The following is a 27,336-nucleotide window of genomic DNA, read 5'->3' as shown; positions in this document are numbered from 1 at the left end:
ATTTTGCCGAAGTGACTTATGATTTCTAAAAGTTTGGGGATGGAGTTTTTGGGATCGTGGAGGTATATATAAATAGAGCTTTAAGTGTACACACACACACACACACACACACATTTTTCCCCCCCAATTAGAATAAACAACTTTGGGAATTTATAAACCCGAGTCAGTATCATGATTCTCTGGTAAGATTTAAGCCAACAAGCACTGTTTGGTGTGTATGTGTGTGATGATGATGAAAACTGGATTTGAGGATGAAAGCAATTAAGATCAAGGAGAAGGGGTATTGTTTGTTTTGTTTGTTTTTTTTTCCTGTCAGTTGTGGGTCTTGAACTCTGGGGCCGGGCACCGTCCCTCAGCTCTTCAGCTCATGGTGAGCAAGCACTTTACCACTCTTATGAGCCACAGCGCCACTTCCAGTTTTCTGGTAGTTTATTGGAGATAAGAGTCTCGTGGACTTTCTTGCCTGGGCTGGCTTTGAACCGCGAACCTCAGATCTGTCTCCTGAGTAGCTAGGATTACGGTGTGAGCCATTGGCACTGGCTGGTATTCTTATTTTGTTAATAATCCCAACCAAACTATAGGGAATTTAACTCATTCATAATGGAGAAAAGTAAAGAGACATGACATGCACAAAACACAAATGGAGATTTAATCTAGTGGGGGGGGGTGGTCAGGGGCCCTGAACTCTGGGCCTGGGTGCTGTCCCTCAGCTCAAGGCTAGCGCTCTACCACTTGAGCCACAGCACCACTTCCAGCTTTTTTCTTTTTCTTTTTTGCTTATGTGGTGCTGAGGAATCGAACCCAGGGCCTCAGACATGCAAGGCAAGTGCTCTACCACTGAGCCACCTTCCCAGCCCCATTTAATCTATTTTTTGAAGCTATAAACTTGTGATTTCTGCTTACGCTTCAAGCTCTCCTTGCTTGAAGCAAGTCTACAGAATGGACTTTATATTTCACTTTTAATTTTAGTCAAGTTAAAAACATGAGATCTGGGGGACACAAATGTCTGGGAATCACAACACTCTGGGAAGGATCATCAGTTTGGGGCCAGCACGGTTACACAGCATAGCATAGCAAGACCTCCTTGCTCAAACAAAAATTATTTAGGAAAGCATTTACAATTTCAGTGTAATCATAGACTATACTTGGAGAAACTCTGTGAAGCAATGACTAAACAAGAGAATACATAAGCTAGGCTATGTGGTGAATGTGCTCTGTAACAAATACTTCAAAAATAAGGTATTTTGTACTTAAAAACAATAAGAATCTTTTGTTAAGTACTTGAAACTACAACAAAGAAAAAATGAACAAGGAAATGAGGTGTTGAGTGTGACTACCTTTATTATGGTGATGGAAACGCAAGTGTATGTCTACTCCATCAAGTTGTATACATTAATTATACTTAGGAATTTTAATATATCAGTTATGCTTTAATAAAGCTGAAAAGGTAAGCTTTCAGAATATAATTAAATATTTGATCTGAAACCTATTATATGATATAAAGGAAGGTTTCATATTATGGTATTTGGAAGACACCTTTTTTTTTTTTTGCCAGTCCTGGAGATGAACTCTGGGCCTTGGCTCTTTCCCTGAGCTGCTTTTGATTAAGGCTAAATCTCTGCCACTTAGAGCCACAGCGCCACTTCTGGCTCTTTCTGAATAGTTTATTGGAGATAAGAGTTTCAGGGACTTTTCTGCCCAGGCTGGCTTCAAACTGAGATCTTCAGATCTCAGCCTCCTGAGTACCAGGATTATAGGCGTGAACCACTGGCTCCTGGCAACTCACCCCCAACCCACTTTTTGTCTTGAGACCAGTATTTGAACTCTGTATCTGAAGGCTTTTACTCGTTGGCTGGCTCTGTACCACCTGAGCTATGCTTCTAAGGGCTTGTGTTTTTTGTGTCAGTTTTGACACAAATGATACAACCTTTTTGTTTTTTGTTTTGTGCTCTAAAATAAACTCTGTAACTACACATTTGTGTCTTGTGTGTTATTTGTGGGCTGAGAAATCCCCTCCTAACTCCTGGTACAGTCTGTTGTCATGGTCTGGCTGTTGATGGGGGTATAGGGTGAAAACAGGCCTAGGACTGTTCAGTTCAGAAGCTTAGACCATGGTTGTGTCAGGCCCTCACTACACCTTCATACAGAGACAAGTCACTGAGTGGTTGAGCAATGTACAGTTTGATTTTCTAGGAGCAGGGCTCTATCCCCATTTGTAAGGACTGGGCTGTAGCGCAGGTTAGGGGCATGTTGGGCACCTGGCTCAGCAGCCTCCAAGCTTTCCCCACTGAAGGCTGTCAAGGTCCTCTTCAAAATGAGCCCCTTAGCTGAGTCTATGGCTACCCTAGCAGCCATGGATGACATCTGCATCATGAAATCCCTGGCTGCCCCCATTGTAGTTGCTGAGGATGATGTGAGTGTGGAGAGTGGGTAGGAAGATGCAAAGGCTGGTGGTGGGCTGGCTAGCCAGATGGTTGGGCTGCAGTGTTGTGGCTCACCCAAGGCATAATAAACTATGTAGTAACCAAGATAATTATGAAGAATTGAACTACACTCAATGTGTGTATTTTAATCATAGATTCTCCATAGGTTAGGAAAATAAGACTTTTTGTACCTTTGAAAGATGTTGGATGCTTATATAGATCCCCAGCTTTGTGAGTTAACATCATAGCCTTGCACAGCCATTGTTTAATGTCTTAGTAAGAAAAAGTAGTCTGACATGAATTAGTTGCTGAAAGAGATAATTCATAAATGAGATTTATATTCAGTAGCCATTAGTTTCAATCAAAGGTGATACATCATGTAAATGCACTGGGAAGCCTTGACCAGAAGTTAATACGACATATAACACAGTGGCTTGTTTTTGGCTTTTGGTTTTGGATACTGTCCCTTTATTTAGCTCTTCAGTTCAAGACTAGCATCCTATCACTTGAGCCACATTGCCACTTCTGGCTTTTTTCTCCTTATGTGGTGCCGAGGAATCGAACCCAGGGCCTCATGCATGCGAGGCAAGCGCTTTACTACTCAGCCAACTTCCCAGACTTTTTTTCTTTTGTCAGTTGTGGGGCTTGAACTCTGGGCCTAGGTGCTGTCCCTCAGCTCTTCAGCTCAAGGCTAGTGCTCTACCACTTGAGCCACAGTGCCACTGCAGGTTTTTTAAAGGTTAATTGGAGATCAGAGTCTCACAGACTTTCCTGCCAGGGCTGGTTTTGTACTGCAGTCCTCAGATCTCAGCCTCCTGAGTAGCTAGGATTACAGGTCTGAGCCACTGGTCCCTGGCCTAATTTTGATAAAATGAGAAGTGTAAAAGATTTTGGTTCCTTTTCCAATAGGTAATATTTCTAAAAGGTTTTATTTATTTTTTGTTGATGTCAGTCTTGGGGTTTGAACTCAGGGCTTAGGCACGTCCCTGAGCTACAAAGCTCCTGCTCTACCACTTTGAGCCAAAGAGCCACTTCTGGCTTTCTGGTGGTTAATTGTAGGTAAGAGTCTCCCTGACTTTCCTGCTTGGGCTGATCCTCAAATCTCAGCTTCCTGAGTAGCTAGAACTACAGGTGTGAGCCATTGGCAGCTGCCCAGCTTAAAAAGATTTATTTTGTATGGCATTTTTCTCTAGTAATATATTTAAGTTTTTATAGTTTTTTTCCTGTTTTCAATATTTAGGTAATGCTAAAGTTAAAAGTCTTGGGGGATGAGAAATAACTTCTTTTTGACTATTTGTTTTAGGTTACTTTTTGTTGTTAGACAGAATTAATGTCTTTGAAAATAAACATTTGGAGCCAGGTGTGGTGGTGGTTATGAGTTCAAGAATAGCTTGTGCTTCGTAATGAGACCCTATCTCAAAACTTGAAGGGTTTGGCATGGAACCAACTTTAGAAATCCATTCTTTACTAAAGTAACCTTTTAAGTCTTGGATTGCTTTCAAGTTGCAGAATTTTGGGGCAGTAATTTTATCCAATTCCATTTTTAGTCCAGTTACAACGCAGGGATCACAGCAAACACAGACATCACAGAAGCACTATGGCATTACTTCTCCAATCAGCTTAGCAGCCCCCAAGGAGACTGACTGCATACTTACACAGAAACTGATTGAGACATTGAAGCCCTTTGGGGTGTTTGAAGAGGAAGAGGAACTGCAGCGCAGGTAAAAGATTTGTGCATTTTAAATTTGTAATAACTGAAATTAGGTAAAAGATGTGTGCATTTTTAAATTTGTAGTAACTGAAATTAATTTTGAGACATGTTCTACTCAGAAGATTAGTAAAGTTATTCTCCCAAATCTCTATTTAAGAAAAGAATGAAACTTAGTTAACTTTTAATTTTTTCTACATAGAATTTTGTTCCTTTCTTTTTTTCCTTCGGCATTGCTGGGCTTGAACTGAAAAGTGTAAGTGTCCACTTAGTTGAATTTTGATTATTGATGGCTTTGGTTATTGTAGTGTAGAGTTGTCAGAAAAGGGAATGCCTTACCTAGCGCAACAGTGATAATACGTAGCTAATTACTGTATGTTTATAATCACAATGTAAAATTTAAAGCCAGCATGATAGTGTATACCAGCACTTGGGAAGCTGAGGCAAGAAGATCATGAGTTTGAGTCCAGCCTGGGCTACATGTAGCAAGACACTGTCTCAAGAATGTAAAATAAGCTGGACACTGGTAGCTTACACCTGTAATTCTAGCTACTCAAGAGTCTGAGATCTGAGGATCACAGTTTGAAGTCCTGGCAGAAAAGTTGAGACTCTTATTTTCAGTTAATCACAGAAAAATAAAACAGAAATGGCAGTGTGGCTCAAGTGTTAAGGGTGCTAGCCTTGAGCAAAAGAAGCTTAGGGGACGGTGCCCAGGCCCAAAGTTCTAGCCCCAGGACCTGCCCCTCCACCCCCCAAAAAGTAAAAGTTAGGGAGCTATAGATATTTACAATCTTTATTTAACCAGTAATGATGTGGAATAGCAAACAGTTTGATTCTTGATAATTGCTTTTTCAACAGGATTTTAATTTTGGGAAAATTAAATAACCTAGTAAAAGAGTGGATACGAGAAATCAGTGAAAGTAAGGTAAGGTGACTTTGTTGTTTACAAAATACATCTTCATTATGGAGTTCATTGTGTTGATAGCAGATTTTATACTTTGCTTATTATTATGAAAGCAGACAACACTGAACTGAGATTTTGTTCTTTTAGGTGGTAAGTGCTTTTTGATAACATGATTTAAAAATTGGTCTTAGTGCCGGCCACTGGTGGCTCACGCCTGTAATCCTAGCTACTCAGGAGGCTGAGATCTGAGGATCGCAGTTCAAAGCCAGCCCGGGCAGGAGAGACCGTGAGACTCCTATCTCCAATAAACCACCAGAAAAACCCGAAGTGGCGCTGTAGCTCAAGTGGTAGAGCGCTCGCCTTGAGCTGAAGAGCTGAGGGACAGCGCCCAGGCCCAGAGTTCAAGCCCCACGACCGACAAAAAAAAAAAAATTGGTCTTAGTATTTTGAACTCTCCATTCTTCAGAAAAACAACTGATGTTTCCTTAGTTAAATAGCTTTATGTATGTGTATGTATGTATGCCAGGTGTGGGCTTGAACTCGGCCTGGGTGCTGTCCCTGAGCCTCTTTGTTTTCAAGGCTAGCACTCTGCCACTTGAGCAACAGCACCACTTTTGGTTTTAAGTGGTTAATTAGAGATAGGAGTCTCATGGGACTTTTCTGCCCCTGTGGCTTCAAACTCTGATCCTCAGATCTGAACCCCTTGAGTAGCTGGGATTACATATGTGAGCCACCAACACCCAGGAAATGTTTTCATTTTTGTTTGTACTTGTGTTTTTAGTACTTGTGTACTTTGTGTTAGTTGTTGTTGAGTTGTTTTTTGTTTTTTGTTTTTTTTTTAATTTTGTTTTTTGTTTTGCCAGTCCTGGGCACAGTCCCTGATCTTCTTTTGCTCAAGGTTAGCACTCTACCATTTGAGCCACAACACCACTTCTGGCCTTTTTTGTTTATGTGGTACTGAGGAATTTAACCCAGGGCTTCATGCAAGCACTCTACTGCTAAGCCACATTCCTAGCCTGAGTGGTTATTTTTTTGTGTTTTGATACTGAATACAAGCAATTGGAAGTAGAGCAAATACTGACCTAGCACTTGTTAAAAATTGTTCTTTAATTGGACATTATTCTTAGGACCAGGGTCAGTAAGCACCCAGCATATTACTTAATCGTAGTGCTAGGAATAGGAAAACAATTTAATGCTTTGCTTTCCGACTTTCCTGCCCAGCCTGGCTTCAAACTGTGATCCTTAGATCTCAGCTTTCTGAGTAGCTAGGAGTATAGGTGCAATCCATTGGCACCCGGCCAATGCTTTGCTTTCTAATATTTCTACTCTTTCTGAGCAAAAAACCCATCAGTAAGTTTACTTCTTGGAAAAATCATTCCATCAAAGCCTTTTCTAAAGTAGATAGGGCTTTACAAAGCAGAACTTGGCTAAAAGTTGAAAATTGCTTGAATTTCAAATTCATCAGTAAAGTGATAGTACTGGTTTTTTTTTGTTTTGGATCGGTCATGGGGCTTTTACTCTGCACCTGGGCGCTGTCCCTCAGCTCTTCAGCTCAAGGCCAGCACTCTACCATTTGAGACACAGCACCACTTCTGGTTTTCTGGTGGTTTTTGGGAGATAAGAGTCTCATAGACTTTCCTGCCAGGCCTAGCTTTGAACCAGGATCCTCAGATCTCAGCCTCCTGAGTAGCTAGGATTACAGGCGTGAGCCACCAGTGCCTGGCTATAAAGAGATAATATTTTTTTAAAGCACTTACTGATGTATGTTTAAATCTGTAAATCTCCACTGTGATCTTGATCCCCCCCCCCTCCCCCCCGTTTAAATGGGGTTTTGCTATGTTGCTGATGGTGCCTCATGGGCTCAGGTCTACTCTAGTGTCAGCTTCCCATGTAGCTGTGACTTCACGCATGTGTGTGGCAGTGGCGGTGGTGGCGGCTGCTGTTTCTAACTTGTTTTGGTGTGTGTGTGTTTTTTTTTTTATTGTAAAGCTACTATACAGAGGGTTACAGTTACATGAGTGAGGTAATGAGTACACTTCCTCTTGAACATTGTTACCCCCTCCATTGTTTTCCCCCTACCATCCCCTCCCTCCCTCCCTTCCCCAGGTTCTTTTTTTTTTTTTTTTTGATTGTGATTAAATGATTACATAATTTCAAAGTCACAAGTTCATTCTAACTTCCCTGGAGCAAATTGTCTACCACAGTCTGTAATATATAACAGTGTTCACATGTTATATACCATATTTGTGATCAGCAGCATGAGGATATTTAGTAATGGTTCAACCAGATGAGCGGGAGTTCTTTGTTTCTTAAGTCCTGTTAGTTTTGTCGTATCACCTAACCTTTTGGATTTAGCATCCACTTATGAGGGAGACCATGTACCGTTTGTCTCTTCGTTCTTGGCTTACCTCGCTCAACATGATTCCTTCCAGCTCCATCCATTTCCCTGCAAATGCCATTATTTTGTCATTTCTAATGGCTGCATAATATTCCATTGTGTATAGATACCACAATTTTTGGATCCATTCATCTGTGGTGGGGCACCTAGGTTGTTTCCATAGTGTTTTTTTTTTTTTAATACTCTTCCTGGGGCTTGATTTTTAAGACCTGGGCTCTATTCCTAAATTTCTTTTGCTCAAGGTCTAGTGTTCTACCCCTGGAACCACAGCTTCTCTTCTGGCTTTTTTTTTTTGTGGCGGGGGAGAGGGGTGGTTATTGGAGATGAGAGTCTATTGGAGATGAGAGTCATGGATTTTTCTGCCTAGCTTGGCTTTGAGTGGAGATCTCAGTCTTCTGAGTAGGATTACAAGCATGAGCCAATGGTGCCTGGATGCTATTTTTTTTTTTTTTTTAATTTTCTCCTTCAAAGTTTCAAGCTGTATGGAGGTTAGCAGCTAGCACTGGGGAAGCTGAGTATAGAGGATCTTGATTTTAAGATCAGCCTAGACTATATTAATAAGACCTTGTCTCAGCAAATAAATAAATGTACAGTGTCATTTGGTCCAATTTCCTTTGTGCTCCACTGACAACCATGGCTTTGTTTGCTTCAACAGAATCTTCCACAATCTGTAATTGAAAATGTTGGAGGAAAAATCTTTACATTTGGGTCTTACAGATTAGGGGTACACACAAAAGGTAAATACTGGTTTCTTTTTCTTGAATAAATATACTTTCTATTTCTTGAAATTACAATAATATCATCTTTAGTTTCTTAGGAGTTATGTACAAGCATAGGTTTGCATGGAAGAGAGTGCTTCAAGTCTAAATTTGTTAAGAAGAATATTATATAATTATTTCTTTTTACCTGCAGTGGCCAAAATAGAATAATTAATGAATCAAATTTAGTTCCTCAGTAAAAGCTGGTGACACTGGAATATGTAGATACAGAACTTTTTCCATTTCCACAAGAGAATTATACACTTAGTTCATTTCCTTCTACTCTGATGTTACAATAAAAATGAATTATGGCTATTAAATGAACTACGGTGAAGTTTCTTTTCCTTATACTTTGATTACAAACAAATTGCTTAGCATAAAGTAGTCTATATCTCTGGCCATTGATAATTACGGTGAATATTTTCTTAGTTATCCTTGTAGCTATTCTGTGCAGATAAATAGACAATAAAATATTGTCAAGGCATAGAATTCTTTTCTTTTTACTAGGCACTGAGTTAAGCTCTTAGTCATCTTGCTCTCACAGTACTTTTGTTTTCACATAACAAATAGGGATCTGAGATTTAAAGAGGCAATGATAACTTGAACAATTTCTCCTATCCTACCTACTGACAGAACCAGTAGATAAAGCTCAGGTAATATGAGGGGCAACTTTAATGCTGAATCTTGGCTTTTTCTTCCTATTGTGCTAAAACTTCCAGAGAAGTAGTTAAACCTTCAACCTCAGTCCTAAGTTTTTTTGTGTGTGTGGTTTTTTTTTCTTTTTTTTTTTTTTTTTGGGTCCGGTCATGGGGCCTGAACTCTGGGCCTGGGTGTCTCTCAGCTCTTCAGCTCAAGGCTAGTGCTCTACCACTCGAGCCACAGCACCACTTCCGGCTTTTTTTTTCTGCTTATATGGTGCTGAGGAATCGAACCCAGGGCCTCATGCATGCAAGGCAAGCACTCTACCACTGAGCCACCTTCTCAGCCCCAGTCCTAAGTTTTTTGAAACAGTCTCAGTACATAGCACTCAGTCCTTGAAAGTATAATCCTTTTCCTTTGTCTCCTGGATGCTTGGTTCACAAGACTGTTACCATGCTTGGTCTGATTGACTTAAAACTGTTCCGCAATGTGGTGTTCTGTGTTCTGGGATTCTTCCCTGACCCTAGCATCTCTTACTCTATCGCATTAATAGTATGCCTGCTTTCAATATGTTTTGTACATTTTATATATCCTTCTTTCTTGGCACTCTGAGTGTTAACAGTGGTGGATTGGACTCAGGGCTTCAAGAATGCTAGGCATTTGTTTTACCACAGAAGTATATCACCAGCCTTGCCCTTCTTGAACATGGTAAATACATAGTTTTCAGAGTATTGCCTCTCATCTTTTAGGAGAATGACTGTGTTGACCTGATGCCATGTAGATGTCTCTTTTTATGATCCTTGTTACCAATTTTAACCTATTTTTTTAGTAGAGGTTCTGATAAACTCCAGTCACAGAGTGTATAGAAGGAAACCATTCTTTTTTTTAATGAACATGCCTGTGAGTAATGACATGATAGTACTTGGAATGTGCTTGCCTGTTTTCCTAAGTGTCCTCAGTAAGTACAGGATACTTCATGGGGGAAAATGCCCCACTAATTAGAAACATTTTTGCTTTATTTGAAAATTTTAATCACAACTTTGCGATTACTTTGAGCTTACTAATATAATGTTAAACATTGTTCATATTAAATATTACCATGATAAGATGTAGAATAGTTTTATTGTAGTAGTGGTTAATGAGATGGTTTTTTTTTTTTCTTCCCCCAAGGTGCCGATATTGATGCGTTGTGTGTTGCACCAAGACATGTTGATCGAAGTGACTTTTTCACCTCATTCTATGATAAGTTGAAGTTACAGGAAGAAGTAAAAGATTTAAGAGTATGTAAATGTTTGGGGATGAGAGGGAAGTTGTTGTAAAAGTTTATGTAGTCAGTTGGATGAATGTTATGGCATAGCTGTCATTTATTGGGCTTTTCCAGTTTTCCAGGCCATTTAAAGCACTTAATGTGTTTGCCTTTCACCCTTTATAACAAGCCTGAAATCACAACTTGTGAATTCCTTAGGAAGTAGAGGCAAATATAGTATATAGACTATGTAAACTAGGAATAGTAACACACCTGATGAATGGACAGCAATTAAGGATTTCAACCCTAGAGCCTAAGGCTAGTTGCTGAGGAATTTCTTTTGTGGAGAAATATACTTAACTGAATAATTTCAGGTATTTAATAAAAGGACTAAGAGGGCTAGGGACATAAGCTGCTCAGTGGTAGAGCAGTACCATGATGATCATAAGTCCCTAAGTAAGAAAACAGTAGCAACAAACAGTAAAGCTGTAATGGTAGTATGAGGCTAACATGTATTTAAGTGAATACTTGTTTGCTTTTATTGTAGGCTGTTGAAGAGGCATTTGTACCAGTTATCAAACTCTGTTTTGATGGTATAGAGGTAAGGTATAACTTTACATGGATAGTTGTTGGTATGCAATGTTAGGGATTTTGATCAGTGTAGGTTAATATTTTGGCTTATTTTAGAGCTTGATTTTTTTTTTTTTTTTTTTTTTTTTTTGCTTTTTGGTCAGTTGTGGGGCTTGATTCTGGGCCTGGGCCTGGGTGCTGTCCCTGACCTCTTCAGCTTAAGACTAGCACTCTACCACTTGAGCCGCAGGGCCACTTTGGGTTTTCTGGTGGTTAATTGGAGATAAGAGTCTCATGGATATTCCTTCCTGGGCTGCTTTGAACTGAGATCCTCAGATCTCAGCCTCCTGAGTATGATTACAGGCTTGAGCCACTCACTGGCACCCAGCAAGTTGCTTGATATTAATAAGGTGTTTTATTTTCTCCTTAGGGCTTTGCCCCTCTACCTCTTTAGGCATACCTTTTTTGCTGGTTATTTTGGAGATGGAGTCTCATAGATGGTTATACATAGGTGTGACAACCTCTTCCCCCCCCCCCCCCCCCCCCCCCCGCCCCCTTTTTTTGGTCCGGTCGTGGGCCTGAACTCTGGGCCTGGGTGCTGTCCCTCAGCTCTTCAGCTCAAGCCTAGCGCTCTACCACTTAAGCCACAGCGCCACTTCTGGCTTTTTTCTTTTTGCTTATGTGGTGCTGAGGAATCGAACCCAGGGCCTCAGGCATGCAAGGCAAGCACTCTACCACTGAGCCACCTTCCCAGCCCCCCTTTTTTTTTTAAATGGAAATGAGAGCCTGTTTTTTTTTTTTGTTTTTTTTTTGTATAATACAGAAATCCCTCACCTGGGAGTTAGTCCAGAGACACCCCTGTGACAGATGAAAATCCACAAAATAGCAGCCATTGTATTTATTATTTATATATTTTAAGGCTTTATAAACCCTTTCCTTCTTCTGTAAACATTTCCTACTCTCCTATTAACTTTAACATTTTTTGTATTTTTAAATACTACTTTAAATTTTTAGGCAAAATTAATTAAACTCATAAATATTATGTGAATACCTATACTGCAAAATCCTGCAATACAATGAAAACCACACGATACAGAATCATATTTAAAAATAAACTGCAATACAGTGAAGCTGCAATAAGTGAACTGCAATATAGCGAGGAATGAATGTATATGTTTGGTGGTTTGTTTTTTTTGTGCTTTGTTCTTTTATTATAAATATTGCATGAAATTAGGAGCTGAAATACAGAAGTAATAAAATCTTCAAGGCTGAAATGCTACTACAAAAATAGTTTTTGTAGTTTTTTATATGCACATGCTTTTGTCTCACTGTGAAAAGGTATTTTGCAAATATGTAACATTAACTTCATTCAGATTATATTTTTTTTATAAACCTGGGGAGAGAAGTATGACCACATAGTATGTCTGGAAAAGTGTTAACACAGAATATGTGTATATAATAGGGGGAGGATTTAGAGCTCAAATTCTTTTTTTTTCTCTTTGTTTTGGGGGCGTGGGTCTGGTTTTGGGGCCTGAACTCTGGGCCTGGGCGCTGTCCCTCAGCTCTTCAGCTCAAGGCTAGCACTCTACCACTTGAGCCACAGCACTAGTTCCGGCTGTTTTTTTCCTGCTTATGTGGTGCTGAGGAATTGAACCCAGGGCCTCAAGCATGCAAGGCAAGTGCTCTACCACTGAGCCACCTTCCCAGACCCCTAGAGCTCAAATTCTTGTATAGATCTTGCTACTTTTACCCTGTTTTTTTTGGGGGGGGGGCAGTTCTAGGGCTTGAACTCAGAGCTTGGGCTCTGTCCCTTAACTTTTGCTCAAGACTAGCACTCTCCCACTTGATCCACAGCTCCATGTCCAACTTTTTTAGTAGTCTGCTAGAGATAAGTCTCCTGGGCTTTCTTTCCTGGGCTTGCTTCAGACTGCAGTCCTCAGATATCGGCTTCCTTTGTAGTAGCTAGGATAGAAGGTGTGAACCACAAATGTCTGGCTCATCCTGTGTTTTAGAAGCAATTGAAACAAAGCTGGCCTTGGCGAGGCAGCATTAGTTTTGCATTGCGTTATCTCTGCTGTACAAACCAGCACGGGAGCCTCTGGCAGTAAGCAGGGAAATCACAAAATTCTAGAGACTAGAAAAACAATTTATTGCTTTGTGAATATAGTAATTTCTGAACTTGCTGTGTAAGATGCTGAGCTCTTTAATGAAATGTTTACATATTGACCTTTTAAAAGTAGACATAAAGTGTTAAATTTGGTAAAGATTTATAAATACTTCATTGTTTTGATTTACAACCAGCTTTTAAATAAAATGACCTCAAAAATGTTAGAGATGATAGTACACAGATTTCCCAGTTTTTGTTTTCTTTCACAGAAAAAGTAAATTGGAAGAAAAATATAGACTTAGGAGTTTTTACAGAACTCAGGAATTCCTCTTTTTTTTTTTTTTTTGGTGCTAGTCCTGAGGCTTGAATTCAAAGCCTGGGCTTTGTCCCTGTGCTTGAACTCTGGCCTTGGGCGCTGTCCCTCAACTCATCAGCTCAAGGCAAGCTACGCTTGAGCCTCTGTGGTTTATTGGAGATAAGAGTATCAAGGACTTACATACCTTGGCTGTTTTTGAAACACAGTCCTCAGATCTCAGCCTGCAGAGTAGTTAGGATTACAGGGGTGAGCCGAGAGCAACCTGTCAGAAGTCTGTTTTGAGCTAAACACAGATAATTGCTTTGTGTTTGTGTACCTTTTAGTATGTAATTGTTCGCCATTCCATAGATGAAAAATTAAAAGTGAGTTTATTTGGAATATACATTTAATAAACTTACTATGAGTAAAATGAGTGAGATTCATATTCCATTTCATATTGCCGTGCCTTCCTATCTTTTTTTTTTTTTTTGTCTGTCATGGGGCTTGAACTCTGGGCCTGGACACTGTTTCTCAGCTCTTCAGCTCAAGGTGAGCACTCTACCACTTGAGCCACTGCCCCACTTCCAGTTTTCTGGTGGTTAATTGGAGATAATAAGAGTCTCACGAACTTTCCTGCCTGGGTTGCCTATGAACCAGGATCCTCAGATTTCAGCTTCCTGAGTGTAGCTATGATTATAGACGTGAGCCGCTGGTGCCTGGCCTTCCTGTCTTTTTAATATTGTGAAATGTAGTAATACAGAGTTGGGGAGAAGGAACATTTTCCTGTTCATTCTTGATGAGAAGGTCTTGGATTTAAGTAGAATTATTTGTTTTACATAAATGCTTGACAGTTATGGAATGTTTAATTTGGTTATTTTGTTTTGTTTTAGATTGATATTTTGTTTGCAAGATTAGCACTGCAGACTATTCCAGAAGATTTGGACCTACGAGATGACAGTTTGCTTAAAAATTTAGATATAAGATGTATAAGAAGTCTTAATGGTATGTCAAAAGTCTACTTACTTTTACCTAGTAGGAATTTTATCAGATAATAATCAGTTGTTTCTAAATCTGGTTTTTATAACGAAACTGTGTAGCTTTTAAATAAAATTAAGCATACTTAATACATCCTGCACAGTTATTCTTTGCTGTCATTATTAGTGTGCGCACACACACACACACAAATGGGGCCTGGGGGACTTTTCTGAACAGTTTTATTGGCATAAGTTGGTTAACATGCTTTCACAACAGTTCTTGACAAGATTAAAAGTTTCAATTAGGAAATTGTTAAAAGTTGAGGTTAGGTGTAGGTAACAGTATTGTTAATTTTGTTTAGGATAGTGCTTGTAGTTCAGTATTGATGCTTTAAATTTAATATTTTTTGCCTCTTAATTTAACGTTATTTATTCTACCTTGTGAAGTTTTTATTTTATTTGACATCAGTCTCAGAAAACGTTCTAGTATTGCCAAACTTTTGATGACTTAATACTCTTATTTTTGTTTTTGTTTTTTTTTCACTATTAATCAGGTTGCAGGGTAACCGATGAAATTTTACATCTAGTACCAAATATTGACAACTTCAGGTTAACTCTGAGAGCTATCAAACTGTGGGCCAAACGTGAGTTCAGAATTTGTTGGCTAGCTTATTAAAAATGTTTAAACTTTTGTTCAACACTAACTTATCTTTCTGCTTTCCCTTATCAACAGGGCACAACATCTATTCCAATATATTAGGTTTCCTCGGTGGTGTTTCCTGGGCTATGCTAGTAGCAAGAACTTGCCAGCTTTATCCAAATGCAATAGCATCAACTCTTGTACATAAATTTTTCTTGGTATTTTCTAAATGGTATGTGTTTAGATTATATTAAAATAAAATTGATTGTAGACACTGAAGTTTAGTCTTATTTCTATGACATTTCTGCAGCTGATTTCAAATTCAAATTTTAGTTCATTATATAGTCATTAGATAGCCTTGAAGATCACTGAACTCCATTCCTTTCCCTAGATTTGCCAGCATCCCAAATCAGATACTATTTGTGCTTGCTTGCATAAACCTTACCTTCCGAATAAACTCTGAATTTTAGCTGTAACATCTGCTAAAATCTAATTTTTTAATAGGTTGGGTTACCAGTTACTTTTGGATAAAACTAAACACACCACCTCTTTCTTTCTTTGAATGCTTCTAAATCTACAGGCCATTACCTTTTGTGATTGTGTTTGCCTTTTTCTTTAAGCTGTGCTTTTATCTTTGGTAGAATATTAAAGTTGTCATTTATATAAAAAGGTTTTGAAAATACATTAATGTTAAGTGCCTGAGGTGCGGACAGGGAGCCCTTTGGGAATTAGTCATTAATCCAGGAAAGATTTGGGGCTGGGGAGGGCGATTAATAAAACCTGAATTTGCAAACCATGATTTCTTTTAAGAAAAGCTCTAAGTTATTGCTATTTTGTAGTAGCTGCTTTGATTCCCAAAGTAGTGATAGTTCTTGGTTTTTAATCAAATTTATCCCAAGAGATATAGGTCTTTCCTATTCTTGTCATCTTTTCCTCCATCTGCAAAACGAATTTTTTTCCCCTGAACAGTTTTGTAAAAAAAAAAAAAATTCAGTCATTGGACACTTTCTAATGTACATTCCACTGTTTTATAATTTGATAGCACATTTTGATATATAATAAGATATGACAAGATGAGTAAAACGTTCGAATTTCTTTTAAGGCTACACACATAACCTAATAACATTTTTCCTTATTTTTCTTTGGCAATACTGAGGCTTCAGCTCAGGTTATGCTTACCAGGCAGGTTTTCTGCTCTGACTGGCCATGAGTAGTGTTTTTTTTAATAATCTGACTTGATAATAGGGTGGCATATATTTTTTATTTTGTGTCTCCTCCATAATGGACTGAACTAATTTATTACAGATTTTGTTCTGAAAGGAATGTTCATGTTAAGAGTTTTATTATTCCTACTCATGTTACAGCTTTTAAGTTATGAGACAAAGAAAAACTGTTCTGATTTTCCTAATCATCCCTGCCTCTTTGACTATGATCAGAAGTAACTGTATTATTTGTCTTTTTCTTTTTAATATAATTTTATTATTAAGGTGTTGTACAGAGGAGTTAATTTCATAAGTCAGGTAATTAGTACATTTCTTTTTTGCTTTCTCCCAGTTAATTGCTTATATTTTAATGAAATTATTAGGAAGGCAGGATTTTTTCTTTGGGTGGGATTTATCTTGTTCAAAGTTGAAGTGAACACATCGGATGTCTTGAGATAGTGCTTCTTTATTTAAGTAGTGCTTCATTAGTTTTTTGAGGAAAGATGTTTGACGCACGCCAGTTTGAAAAAGATGCCAAATGCTTTACTATTGTAGAGGAAAAGTTTCAAGTAATCTTATGTCAGTGGAAAGGGATAAAAGATTATATATATACCGAAGTGAATGAAGGATCACTTTCACAAATGCTGTATGTTTAACAAAATACGTTTAGATGATAATATCCAATAGTCTTATCAAGTGCTACAATCTTTTTAAACAGGGAATGGCCAAATCCAGTGCTATTGAAACAGCCTGAAGAATGCAATCTTAATTTGCCTGTATGGGACCCAAGGGTTAGTGTATTATTTTTTCCCCTACAAATTCACACTGTGCAATAACAAGTAAAAATCATCTGCATAAACTCCAGGGAGACTGCTTAGCCTTTTACAAATGAGTGAACATGTTCGTATTACACTTCTTCTAGATAACCTCATCTATACTTGTCCTCTGGTGTGCGAAGCGTAATGATGTACCCTGTAAATCACATTTACTTGTAAAGAGTGAATACAAATTTCACTAACAATTTTAATTCTATATAGAAATACCTTGTAAGTCAACATTGTGTGGGCATTTGTGCTTTCAAAAAAAAAAAATAAAAGGATACTAAAAATCCCTGTATTTTTTTATTTGATCTAAATATTTTGTTAAATTTGGGTGGTTAAAGGAAAGCTGTTGCTTAATGTTTACATGTGACAGACAATTTCTAAGTATTACTACGAGATAATTGTAAAAGTTGGTTTAGATATTGCAGAAGTGTTAAAAAACGATTGGACTAAAGAAGATCTTTCCCTTTTGTTTCTTGAGAAATTAAGGACATTGCTGCTTATACATTTTAAGTGTTTATACCATGAACCTTAATAATTAATTGGAAGACTTTATAGATTTTCAGAATTCTTTTTTAAATTATTTGCTATCTTTATTGCAATGCCAAAACCTTTTTAAGTTCTGCTGTACTATATATCAAGCTGTGCTTTTTAAAGTTTTCCTAGCCCAAAGGTATTTTTAGGTTTTGAGGATAAGTAACAGTATACAGACTTTAAGATTAAAATTTTAAGTCATTCTATTATCTCTTAATGACATGAACATAGTATAGTTTCATCATGTGTTAAGCATAAACTCCTTATCTTGTTTATAATTTGCACGGAACTTGCACATGACATTTCTTTAAATAGTTACAGAGGCATCCTTATATCTGTTGCAGAATAAGGGAAAAGTAGATTGCGAAGAATTCTTTTATATTTAGCAAGCACCTTAGTAAGGTGACCAAAAATAGTCATGCCCCTATACTTGAAACAAATCATTCGTGTAGGCCAAATCGTTGATTCTCTGAAGAATTCCTATGAAAAGAATTTTCCTTACAAGGTTTTTTTCTCAACTTCAGCTATGAATGAAATAAAATTTAATCATTGATTCAGTGTAACAAGGGGTAAAAAGTCCAAGTATCTGTTGCATATGTACTTGAAGAAACTGATTGGCTGTTGTTGTATGTAGGTAAACCCCAGTGATAGGTACCATCTTATGCCTATAATTACACCAGCATACCCACAACAGAACTCCACGTACAATGTGTCCGTTTCAACACGGATGGTCATGGTTGAGGAGTTTAAACAAGGTAAGTGTTTATCCTCTTATGCTCTCCTTGTGCAGGAAGGATTACATACCATTTGTAGACCCACTAGTCAGCTGTTCAGTTTTATTGAAATACAAGTTGAAGTAGGTTTTGGCATAATTTTTTTATTATATATTTGAGAGTTCACTTATTTTCTTTTAGGTGTTTCATTTTTGGCTATGTTGGAAGATTAACACTTTAAAGCTGTATGTTTAGATGTGTGTTGCCCTTAGTTTAGTGCTATATTGTTGCCTTGTAAAATCAAGAGTGGTAACATTTTGTCTCCACGGGTTACTTGAGCTATGCCGGGCAGACTTCCTACATCAGCACAGAACTTTGAGTTGAATTGGTGTCAAACTGCTCATTATTTTAGAAGTTTGTCTTTTTTTAACTTTGTATTATAAACAGACTTGCTGTGTGTGTGTGTGTGTGTGTGTGTGTGTGTGTGTGTGTGTGTGTGTGTAACTAGGGCTTGATCACTGGGCCTCTTGCTCTTGTTCAGCATTTTGTATTCATGGCTGGTACTTTATCATTTGACCCACATTGGCAGTCTAGTTTTTTCTTTCTTTTCCCTGATTGTAGGGGCTTGAACTCAGGGTCTGGGCACTGTCCTTGAGTTCTTTTTGCTCAAGGCTAGTGCTCTGCCACTGACCCACAGTTCCACTTTTGGTTTTCTGGTAGTTAATTGGAGATAATAGTATCACCGCTTTTCTTGCCTAGACTGACTTTGAACTGTGATCCTCAGATCTTAGCCTTCTGAGTAGCTAGAATTACAGGTGTGAGCCACCAGTGCCAGGTTTTCATTCTAGGTTTTTTGTTTGTTTGGGTCGTGGGGCTTGAACTCTAGGGCTGGCTGCTGTCCCTGAGCTCTTCAGCTCAAGACTAGCTAGCACTCTACCACTTGAGCCACATCCAGCCTTTTCTATTTATGTGGTGCTGAGGAATTGAACCCAGGGCCTCATGCATGAGGGGCAAGCAATCTACCGCTGAGTCACCTTCCCAGCCCCCAGTCTAGTTGTTTTTTTTTTAAAAGAGGTGGAATCTTGAGAGAACTTGCTGGCTGGCTTTGGACCTCGAACTCCTAGGTCTCAGTCTCCTGAATAATACAACAGGTGTGAGCTGCTAATACCTGGCTTCCAAATTTGGGGGATTTTTGTTTTGTCTTTTTGGGTGCCAGCCTCAGGGCTTGAACTTGGCCTTGGTGCTGTTTGTTCAAGGCTAGAGTTTGCCTTTGAGCCACAATTGTTATACTGGCTGGCTCTTTTGGTAGTTAATTGGCGATAAAGAGATTTTCCTGTCCAGGCTGGCTTTGAACCATAGTCTGCAGATTTGAGCCTCCTGAGAGTAGCTAAGATTACAGGCATGAGCCACTAACACCTGGCTCCCTAGTTTTTTTTTGTCTTGTTTGTTTTGTTTTGTTTTTGGTCAGTTGTGGGGCCTGGGGACTGTCCCTCAACTCTTCAGCTCAAGGCCAGCACTCTTAACACTTGAGCCACAATGCCACTTCCTGCTTTTTCTGCTTATGTGGTGTTGAGGAATTGTACCCAGGGCCTCATGCATGCAAGGCAAGCACTCTACCACTGAGCTACCTTCACAGCCCCTCCCCAGTTGCTTTTTGAGAAGAAGAATTGGAAAACAATTGTTTGGTTGACTGACAGTTGTGGTAGTAGAAAAATGATGTATACAATCAGCTTACTTTTAACAGTTTTCCCTTTTATCCAAAGGCTGTTTTTGGGAAGATGTTTCTTGACCCACTAGAAACAGCCACTAAATTGTTTTTAGAAAGGCAAGAAATGAAGTGTATAGGAAAATCTTTTCTTCCCAGGTAACTACAGAGGTTCAGTTTTAAGCAAGTAATATGAGTATGCCATTTTCAATGACAATGGTGATTTACTAGAAATTTGGCTTTTAATAAACTTTCAGCTTTTTTTTTTTAGTATGTATGTAAGCATATGTCCTAGAGCCATAAAATAACACTTGATATAATTATTGTTCGAAGATTATAGTGACTGCATGTGGTATGCTTAAGGTTATTTTAAATTGTAGATGTTAGACTAAAGCATGCAAACATTCTAATATGTTTTTAATTTAGGTCTTGCTATCACAGATGAAATTTTGCTGAGTAAGGCAGAGTGGTCCAAGCTTTTTGAAGCTCCAAACTTCTTTCAAAAGTACAAGTATGTATTTTAAGGCATGTCAGACATGTTGCTCCTTTATAATGGTGTAATAGTAGCATATGACATCTTTTGCTAATTTACTGTAGTCTTGATCTTCTTTCAGTATCTGTAGAATTTTCCTTCTCATAAAGAACATAAATAGGATGTTTTAGTGAACCCCTTTGTCAATCAATATAGTGTGTAGCTGCCACAGTTTTCCTGCCTGATCTAACTGAACTACTGTCTTTGTAAAGCATCAGATTTGTAGGCATGCCAGCAAATCTATATATACTGGCAAATGGGTGAGCCATTATAATTTTCAGTTAATATTTTCTGTTGAGAAATTTGAGTTTTCACTTAATTCTAGAAACTTGATTAGCATAAAGAATCTTTATAACATACGTAGACTTAATAAAAATGTCATTTTGTACCCAGTGAAATATTTCAATAGTTACAGCATTATCAGTAGTTATAGCATTATCTTCCCAGCACTAAGCCCTGTCAAGATTTCTATAAATAGTTTTCTTGGGATTTAGTGGGCATAATAATTTACGGATAGTTCCAAAATAATGGTTTAATACTTTAGGAGAGGTTAAAAGCTTTATTACTTGTGTTGGTTTGATGAAAATGTAAATTATAATAAATCTTAATTTAATTTTTAAACAAGATAATACATTGACTTGAAACTTCATTTGCCCTGGGCTGAAAAATTTCCAAATTCTCCTTCATTTTTTTAAATGCTTGAAACTTTCCTGACCATCTGATCTTGTATTCAATTGTGTTTTGTAATAAACTAAGCAAGATTGCTTAATGCTCTTTCCCCCAATTAAAAATAAGAATGATGACCATCACAATGTCTCTGTGTTTTGTTTGTTTTGCATGAAAAAGCAGTAGTAATTTATTAGTTGTGTTTTGTATTTCTTAGTAAAAGTTTACCTCTGTGTTACTATTTCCAAAAAATTGTGATATCCAGTTGGCAGATATTTTTATTTGAGTGAGGAAGTATCTTTGAACATTTTAATGTACTCAGTTTTTTAAATGTGCTGATTCTTTTGAAACAGTATAAGAGAAATAACTTCATGTAAGGAGAATAAAAGTTTTACGGAAAAATACCTGGCTGCTTTCAAATCCTGAGCCTCAACCATGAATTATTTTTCCTGTCTTTCTTCGAGGAGTAAGAGATGGAAAGAATGGGATTCTTGGAAATACCTGCTTTAATAGCTTCCTTTAAGATTTGTATTGGCATTCAACAAACCTTGCTGCTCATTTTGTTGACATTATTAGGACTAGTTTTTCCTTTCAAAGTTTGTTTAATGTTTCTTTTTAAACTAGTGCCTCTGAAGAAAATGTTGGGCAAAAAATATTTTGATATTTTCACTGAACCTTGAAAAAGTCAATTTTTTAAAGCTATTTTAAAAGATTTAAGGAATAATTGCATGGTTCAGTGAAACAGCACCTGCCTAGCAATAGCAAGCCCAAGACCCTGAATTTAAACTCCATTATCACATAAAGACTAAGTATAAAGACTATGTATATGGGAGAAAAGTAACATTTATTTTGGGAAATTTACATTTTACCTATATCCTAGGAAAACTTAAACATTTGAAAATGTGATAAAAGTGGCCCTCTTTCATATACTATTGATAATTGTCTTGAAATTTTGAAGGTATTCACAAATTTGGATTTTTTCTTCTTTCTTTTTCTTTTTGGTTGGTTGTGGGCTTGAATTCAAGACCTGGTCTTGTCCCTGAGCTTTTTTGCTCAAAGTTAGCACTCTATCCCTTTGAGCCACAGTTCCACTTTTGGTTTTTGAGTGATTAATTGGCTTCTAACCACCATCTTCTGAACTCAGCCTCATGAGTAGCTAAGATCACAGGTGTGAACCACTAGTGCCTGGCAACAAATTGGAATTTTTTTTTTTTTGGTCTGTTGTGGGGCTTGAACTCTGGACTTGAGCGCTGTCCCTGCGCTCTTCAGCTCAAGGTGAGCGCTCTATCACTTGAGCCACAGCACCATTTCTGGTTTTCTAGTGGTTTATTGGAGATAAGAATCTTACGGACTTTCCTGCCCAAGCTGACTTTGAACCTCCATCCTCAGATCTCAGCTTCCTGAGTAGCTAGGATTACAGGCGTGAGCCACCGGTGCCTGGCTACAAATTTGAATTTTTAAGATACATCTTCATAAAGTACCCTCTTGTCTGTAGAACACAATTGAAATGTTTTCTCAATTGGAATTGATTATGGCTTTATTTATAGCATGACTTGAAGATATTCCCATTTGGTATGTGTGGGATTTAAAATTGTGTGACACATAGTTGCTATTCTTTGAAAGGAGGGTATCATAGAGGAAATTTTATTTGTCTTAAAAAGCAAACTCATCTTCCAGAAAGAGTCATCAGCTTGCCTTGAGTGAAAAGAGATGGGGTTCTTCTGTAAAGTTTTTTAAATTTATTTTTAATTTTTATTTTGTTGGTTCTGGGGCTTGAACGGGGCCTGGGTACTGTCCCTGAGTATTTTTTGCTCAAGGCTAGCACTCTGCCACTTGGAGCCACAACTCTACTTCTGTTTTTCTGGTGGTGGTTAATTGGCGATATGAGTCTCGTGGATTTGCCTGCCAAGGCTAGCTTTGATCTACAACCCTCATCTCAGCCTCCTTAGTAGCTAGGGTTATAGGTGTGAGCTACCCATGTCCCCGCTCTTCTCTGAAAAGTTTTGAAGCACTCTAAGAAATTGCTTTTGCTCTTTTGGGATATTTCCAATACTAGCAGTAAATAAATCAGCATTAAGAATTGTGAATACTCACTTTAGACATTACACTTAAATACAAAAAAGATTAGGGAAACCCAGTGTTCTCTGAAGTATATAATGATGAGTAATAATTTAGCTTTAAAATTGGTTTAAAATATTTAAGGCGGCAGTGAACTGTAACTCACCTCTGAATTATAAAAGGACTTATAAGGGCTTTCGACAGTGGTTTTCTTTCAGTGCTTACATCTGAGCTGGTCTACTCAGGTAAAGTATTGAGATGAAATGGCCAGGAGAACTACTTACATAGGTGTTTTTGTAGATGATTTATTGGGAACTTGTATAATGTTCGTTTTGGAGGGGAGGTAATGATAATTGCATTGCCCTAAACATTTTATGTAGACTTTGGAGACATGGCAATTGAGAAGGGGCTGTCACTTTTTTTTTTATGCAACAACAAAAAAGAAATGTTACATTTGAAGTGCTTCTACTTCTCTGCTCTGATAGGAGCCTTGGAAACATTACCATTTCTTGATTTTAGCATGTAAAGTACAGATTTATAGAAAAATCAAGGTTGGATTTTTAGTATCTTGTATGTCACTTTGTTTCTGTCTTATTCTTACTGAATATAATGTGCTTTATAGAACTCATTTGTATATATGCCTGAATAAAAAATTTGTATCTTCTAGAGATACTTGTAATGACTAATTTTCTATGACATTTATACATAAACACTGTACAGAAGAAAATCCTTTTCATCTTTGGATTTCAGTTAAGAATAAAAAATTGAACGCTAGGCATCACAATTTTGAAATTGATAGCAATTTCAAACTTTAAAATATTTTATCTTTTGTATATAGAGAACATTGTGTTTTATGGTTTAGTCTGTCCTTGAAGACTCAGATGGTCATGAAGAGTATACCCATTTCCACCATGTGGTGAAATAAGGAGTTTCCTTCTTGGGCTTCCTTTGAGCTGCAATCCTCAGGGCTCAGCTTTCTGAGTAGCTAGGATTATAGGTGTGAGCCACCAGCTCCCAGTCTGTACATTTCACTTTTGGCCTATTTGTCTCTGTTGTTTTATGGTTATAAGACCTTGAGGTTCAATCAGTTTTTCACAATACTTCTGCCAGTGAAAAAGGTACTGTTAACTTAATTTTACAGATGTACACAGCATTAGAACTTTGCCTTTTTTTAAAAAAAAAAATCTGTTATTGGGATTTGAACTCAGTCTTGAGCTTGATGTCACTCTATTTACTATTTGAGTCATACCTCTAGTCCTATTTTAGCTAGTTACTTTGGAGATGGAATCTCTTGGACTTTGCTGCCTGGGCTGTCTCAAACCACAGTCTTGCGTATCTTAGCTTGTTTAGTATCTTTGATTGAAGACGTGAGCCCACAGTGTTTGTCTGGAAATTTGTTATCTTCTAGCTGCTGGTCCTAGGGCTTGAACTCAGGCCTGGCCACTCTCTCTCAGATTTTTTTCCCCCCTTCAAGGCTAGTGTTACATCACTAGTTACAGTTCTACTTCTTGCTTTTTGGTGTTGGACTGGAGATAAGAGTTTCACAGACTGCCCAGCCTGGTTTCAAACTGATCATCCTCAGATGATCACCTTGCTGAATAGCTATGGTTACAGGCCTGAGCCACCTGTGCCTGGCTTTCTAACTTTTTTTTTAAGTGTATTGTAAGCCTAGTTAACAGCCAGTGTGCTGTTTAAAAGTATAATAAAAAATACCCAAACATTTTACATTTTTAAAATTCCTAAAATGAAACCCTTAAAATGGCCTGAAAGCATCTTCATTTTTTAGCAACTGTGTTTTGTTTTTTATTTTTTTCAGTGTGGGGATTGAACTCAGGCCCTGTGTACTGTCCCTGAGCTCTTCGGCTCAAGGCTAACACTTTCCACTTTGAGTCACAGTTCCACTCTGGCTTTTGAGAGAATAATTGGAGATAAAATTGTTGTGACTTTTCTGCTTAGGCTGGCTTTGATCCACAGTCCTCAGATCTCATTCTCCTGAGTAGCTAGAATTACAGGTGTGAGCCATTGGTGGCCATCTTGTGGTGGCTTTTTTTGGTTTGTATTTTGATTCTCAGACTTGTTTTAAGATAAAAATTTCACTGTGAAATGTGAGAGAAACATTAGGGTTTTCTAAGCTTCATAGTTTGAGAAGAAAGAATAAGATTTTTTTTCCCCCTGTCATTGTGCTAGTGTCTACTAGATGGTGGTGTCATTTTGCTTTCTTTTTTTGTACTGAGGTTTGAACTTAAGACAGGTACTCTACTACTTGAGCCACCTCCCTCAGCTCTGTTTGCTTTTTTGAGGTGAAGTTATTAATATGAAATTTATCTTTCAGCACTCAATGAGGTCATTGTAGATTGGTTTATTTCACTGAATTTTATTTATTAGTCTAAGGAAAACGAATATGTGTAATAATCCACAATTTATGTTCCAGGGACAGCATAGATTTTTTTTAAAAGACATAAAAAGATAGTTAATTTGGTATTTTCTGAAATAAACTATTTTGAGATTGAATTCTGAATAGAAGTCATTTTATCCTCAAGGTAGAGGTATTTGTTTCAAAAATTTATACTATTAATACTACTTGAGGAAGTCGTGTTCTGGTTTCAGCGTTCAGTTTGTTTCAATACCAGTAAATTACAAAACCACATCGGTTAAATTAATTTTGAAGTTTTCTGATGTGATATGTGTATTTACCTACTCTGTTTGAAGAACAAAACCCTGGTGCTCTGATTTCATTAAAACATTTTCTTTTAATAAGATTATATCCCTGTGAACAGCTCCTTTTTATCTTTATAGGTAGAACACTGTTACTGGATGTTACTGGAGTCATTGGGCAAAATTGTTAATGTGGAATTTAGCTACTTGTTTTGGTAATTCTTCATAAAATCACCTTTTTTCATTCAGGAAAATGTAACTCCAGTAATTAGAAGTATAAAATTTGGCTCATAGGATTTTATGTGCATATTGAGATTGTAGGCCTCTCTGCTGCCAAGTTGTTGATTTATAAGTATATGTTTCATTGTGGTTTTAATATCCAACACAAAGCCCATAAATAAAATAAATAGCATGTTGTCTTTATCTTCAAAGGCATTATATTGTACTTCTAGCAAGTGCACCAACGGAAAAACAACGCCTAGAATGGTGAGTAGTAAGATAATTTTTGCGGAAAAAATAAACTTCAGAATGAATCAGATAGCATGGAACAGGAGAAGCTGGGGGTGGCCTTTAACATTATCCCACTCAATTTTGTGTGCTCATAAATGGAACTTTACTACTTCTGATGAAAGCATTGAAATTAGAGAGTCCATATGCAATTTACCATTTTTTGTACATGTTATTTATAAAAACATCATTTCTTGGCTGCATACTTAAAGTGGTTTGGTTCAGGTTGTTAATCTTTCCTTAAATACTAGTGGGGTTATCTTAAGTAATCTTCCAGTTTGGAGAAGGAAGCATGCCTTACTTTTGCTCTACCTCAGCATTTTTAGGTTCATTTTAAGGCTATTGGTTTTATATTTGGGAGAATAGTTCAGCCAATTGAACTGCCTGGGTATGTGTTTTAGTTATATATGACATACTGCTTTTTTATGTGAACATTTGGTTTGTGTATTTGAGAATTTTTATGAAGTCAATAAAAACTTTTCTTAATACTAAGTGACATTTATTCAGGGTGGGCTTGGTTGAATCAAAAATCCGAATTCTGGTTGGAAGCTTGGAGAAGAACGAGTTTATTACACTGGCTCATGTGAATCCCCAGTCATTTCCAGCACCCAAAGAAAATCCTGACAAGTATGTAATCCATTTTGCTATCCTTTAATCATAGAAGTTCTTATAGTTTGTTTTTATAACTAGTCTCACTATTCTTAACATGTGCCCCATAACCAACTCACAATTTATAACTTAGTTTCCCCATCAGCTTACATGAGATGTTCTTGAAGAAAATCAGGACAAATTTTCTGTCATAGTTTCTAATGATGACATGCCTATTATTATAGTTAATATTCTTCAGGTCTGCTTTAACACTGTTAGAAATAATTCATTTATCTTTATGCTGGTCCTGGGGCTTGAACTTGTTAGCGCCTGGGTGCTGTTCCTGAGCTCTCTGCTGCTTAAGCTTCAGCTTCGCTTGCAGCTGTTTTGGTAGTTAGTTGGAGATAAAGAATCTCATGGGCTTTCCTGCCCAGGCTGGCTTTGAATTGTGATTCCCAGATCTCAGTTTTCTTAGGAGCTAAGGTTTTCAGTCTTGAGCCCCCAATACCTAGGAAGGGACATGTTTAATATTTTATTTCTCTCTCTCCCTCTCTGTCTTTCTCCCAAGTAACTGTTAAACCAAATGTCATTTCTTGCTTTTTATCTTAAGGAAGTGATTTGGTTTGATCTTGAAATAATCTGATTTGTGATGGATTCTGAACCATTGGGAAAACATGTAAATAAGTACAAGCT

At 37.6% G+C, this 27,336-nt stretch overlaps 1 protein-coding gene across 4 annotated transcripts in view; it reads left to right on the top strand.

Moving 5' to 3' along the window:
• The window catches only part of Papola (poly(A) polymerase alpha), a 74,927-nt gene that overhangs the window by 18,675 nt on the left and 28,916 nt on the right, over positions 1 to 27,336 (top strand). For all 4 annotated transcript variants that reach the window (XM_042692754.1, XM_042692752.1, XM_042692753.1 and 1 more), the window contains exons 2-14: positions 3,971 to 4,144; positions 4,990 to 5,056; positions 8,089 to 8,170; positions 10,001 to 10,110; positions 10,624 to 10,677; positions 13,939 to 14,050; positions 14,577 to 14,666; positions 14,756 to 14,894; positions 16,583 to 16,655; positions 17,854 to 17,974; positions 20,064 to 20,148; positions 25,981 to 26,034; positions 26,563 to 26,682. In XM_042692754.1, the coding sequence (XP_042548688.1) occupies positions 3,971 to 4,144; positions 4,990 to 5,056; positions 8,089 to 8,170; positions 10,001 to 10,110; positions 10,624 to 10,677; positions 13,939 to 14,050; positions 14,577 to 14,666; positions 14,756 to 14,894; positions 16,583 to 16,655; positions 17,854 to 17,974; positions 20,064 to 20,148; positions 25,981 to 26,034; positions 26,563 to 26,682 (1,281 nt within the window). The remainder of the gene's footprint in view (positions 1 to 3,970; positions 4,145 to 4,989; positions 5,057 to 8,088; positions 8,171 to 10,000; positions 10,111 to 10,623; positions 10,678 to 13,938; positions 14,051 to 14,576; positions 14,667 to 14,755; positions 14,895 to 16,582; positions 16,656 to 17,853; positions 17,975 to 20,063; positions 20,149 to 25,980; positions 26,035 to 26,562; positions 26,683 to 27,336) is intronic.

Source organism: Dipodomys spectabilis, unplaced genomic scaffold, assembly GCF_019054845.1.
Source record: "Dipodomys spectabilis isolate Male_0828 unplaced genomic scaffold, ASM1905484v1 ptg000157l, whole genome shotgun sequence".
Lineage (NCBI taxonomy): Eukaryota > Metazoa > Chordata > Mammalia > Rodentia > Heteromyidae > Dipodomys > Dipodomys spectabilis.
This window is presented reverse-complemented; position numbering and strand designations above follow the sequence as displayed.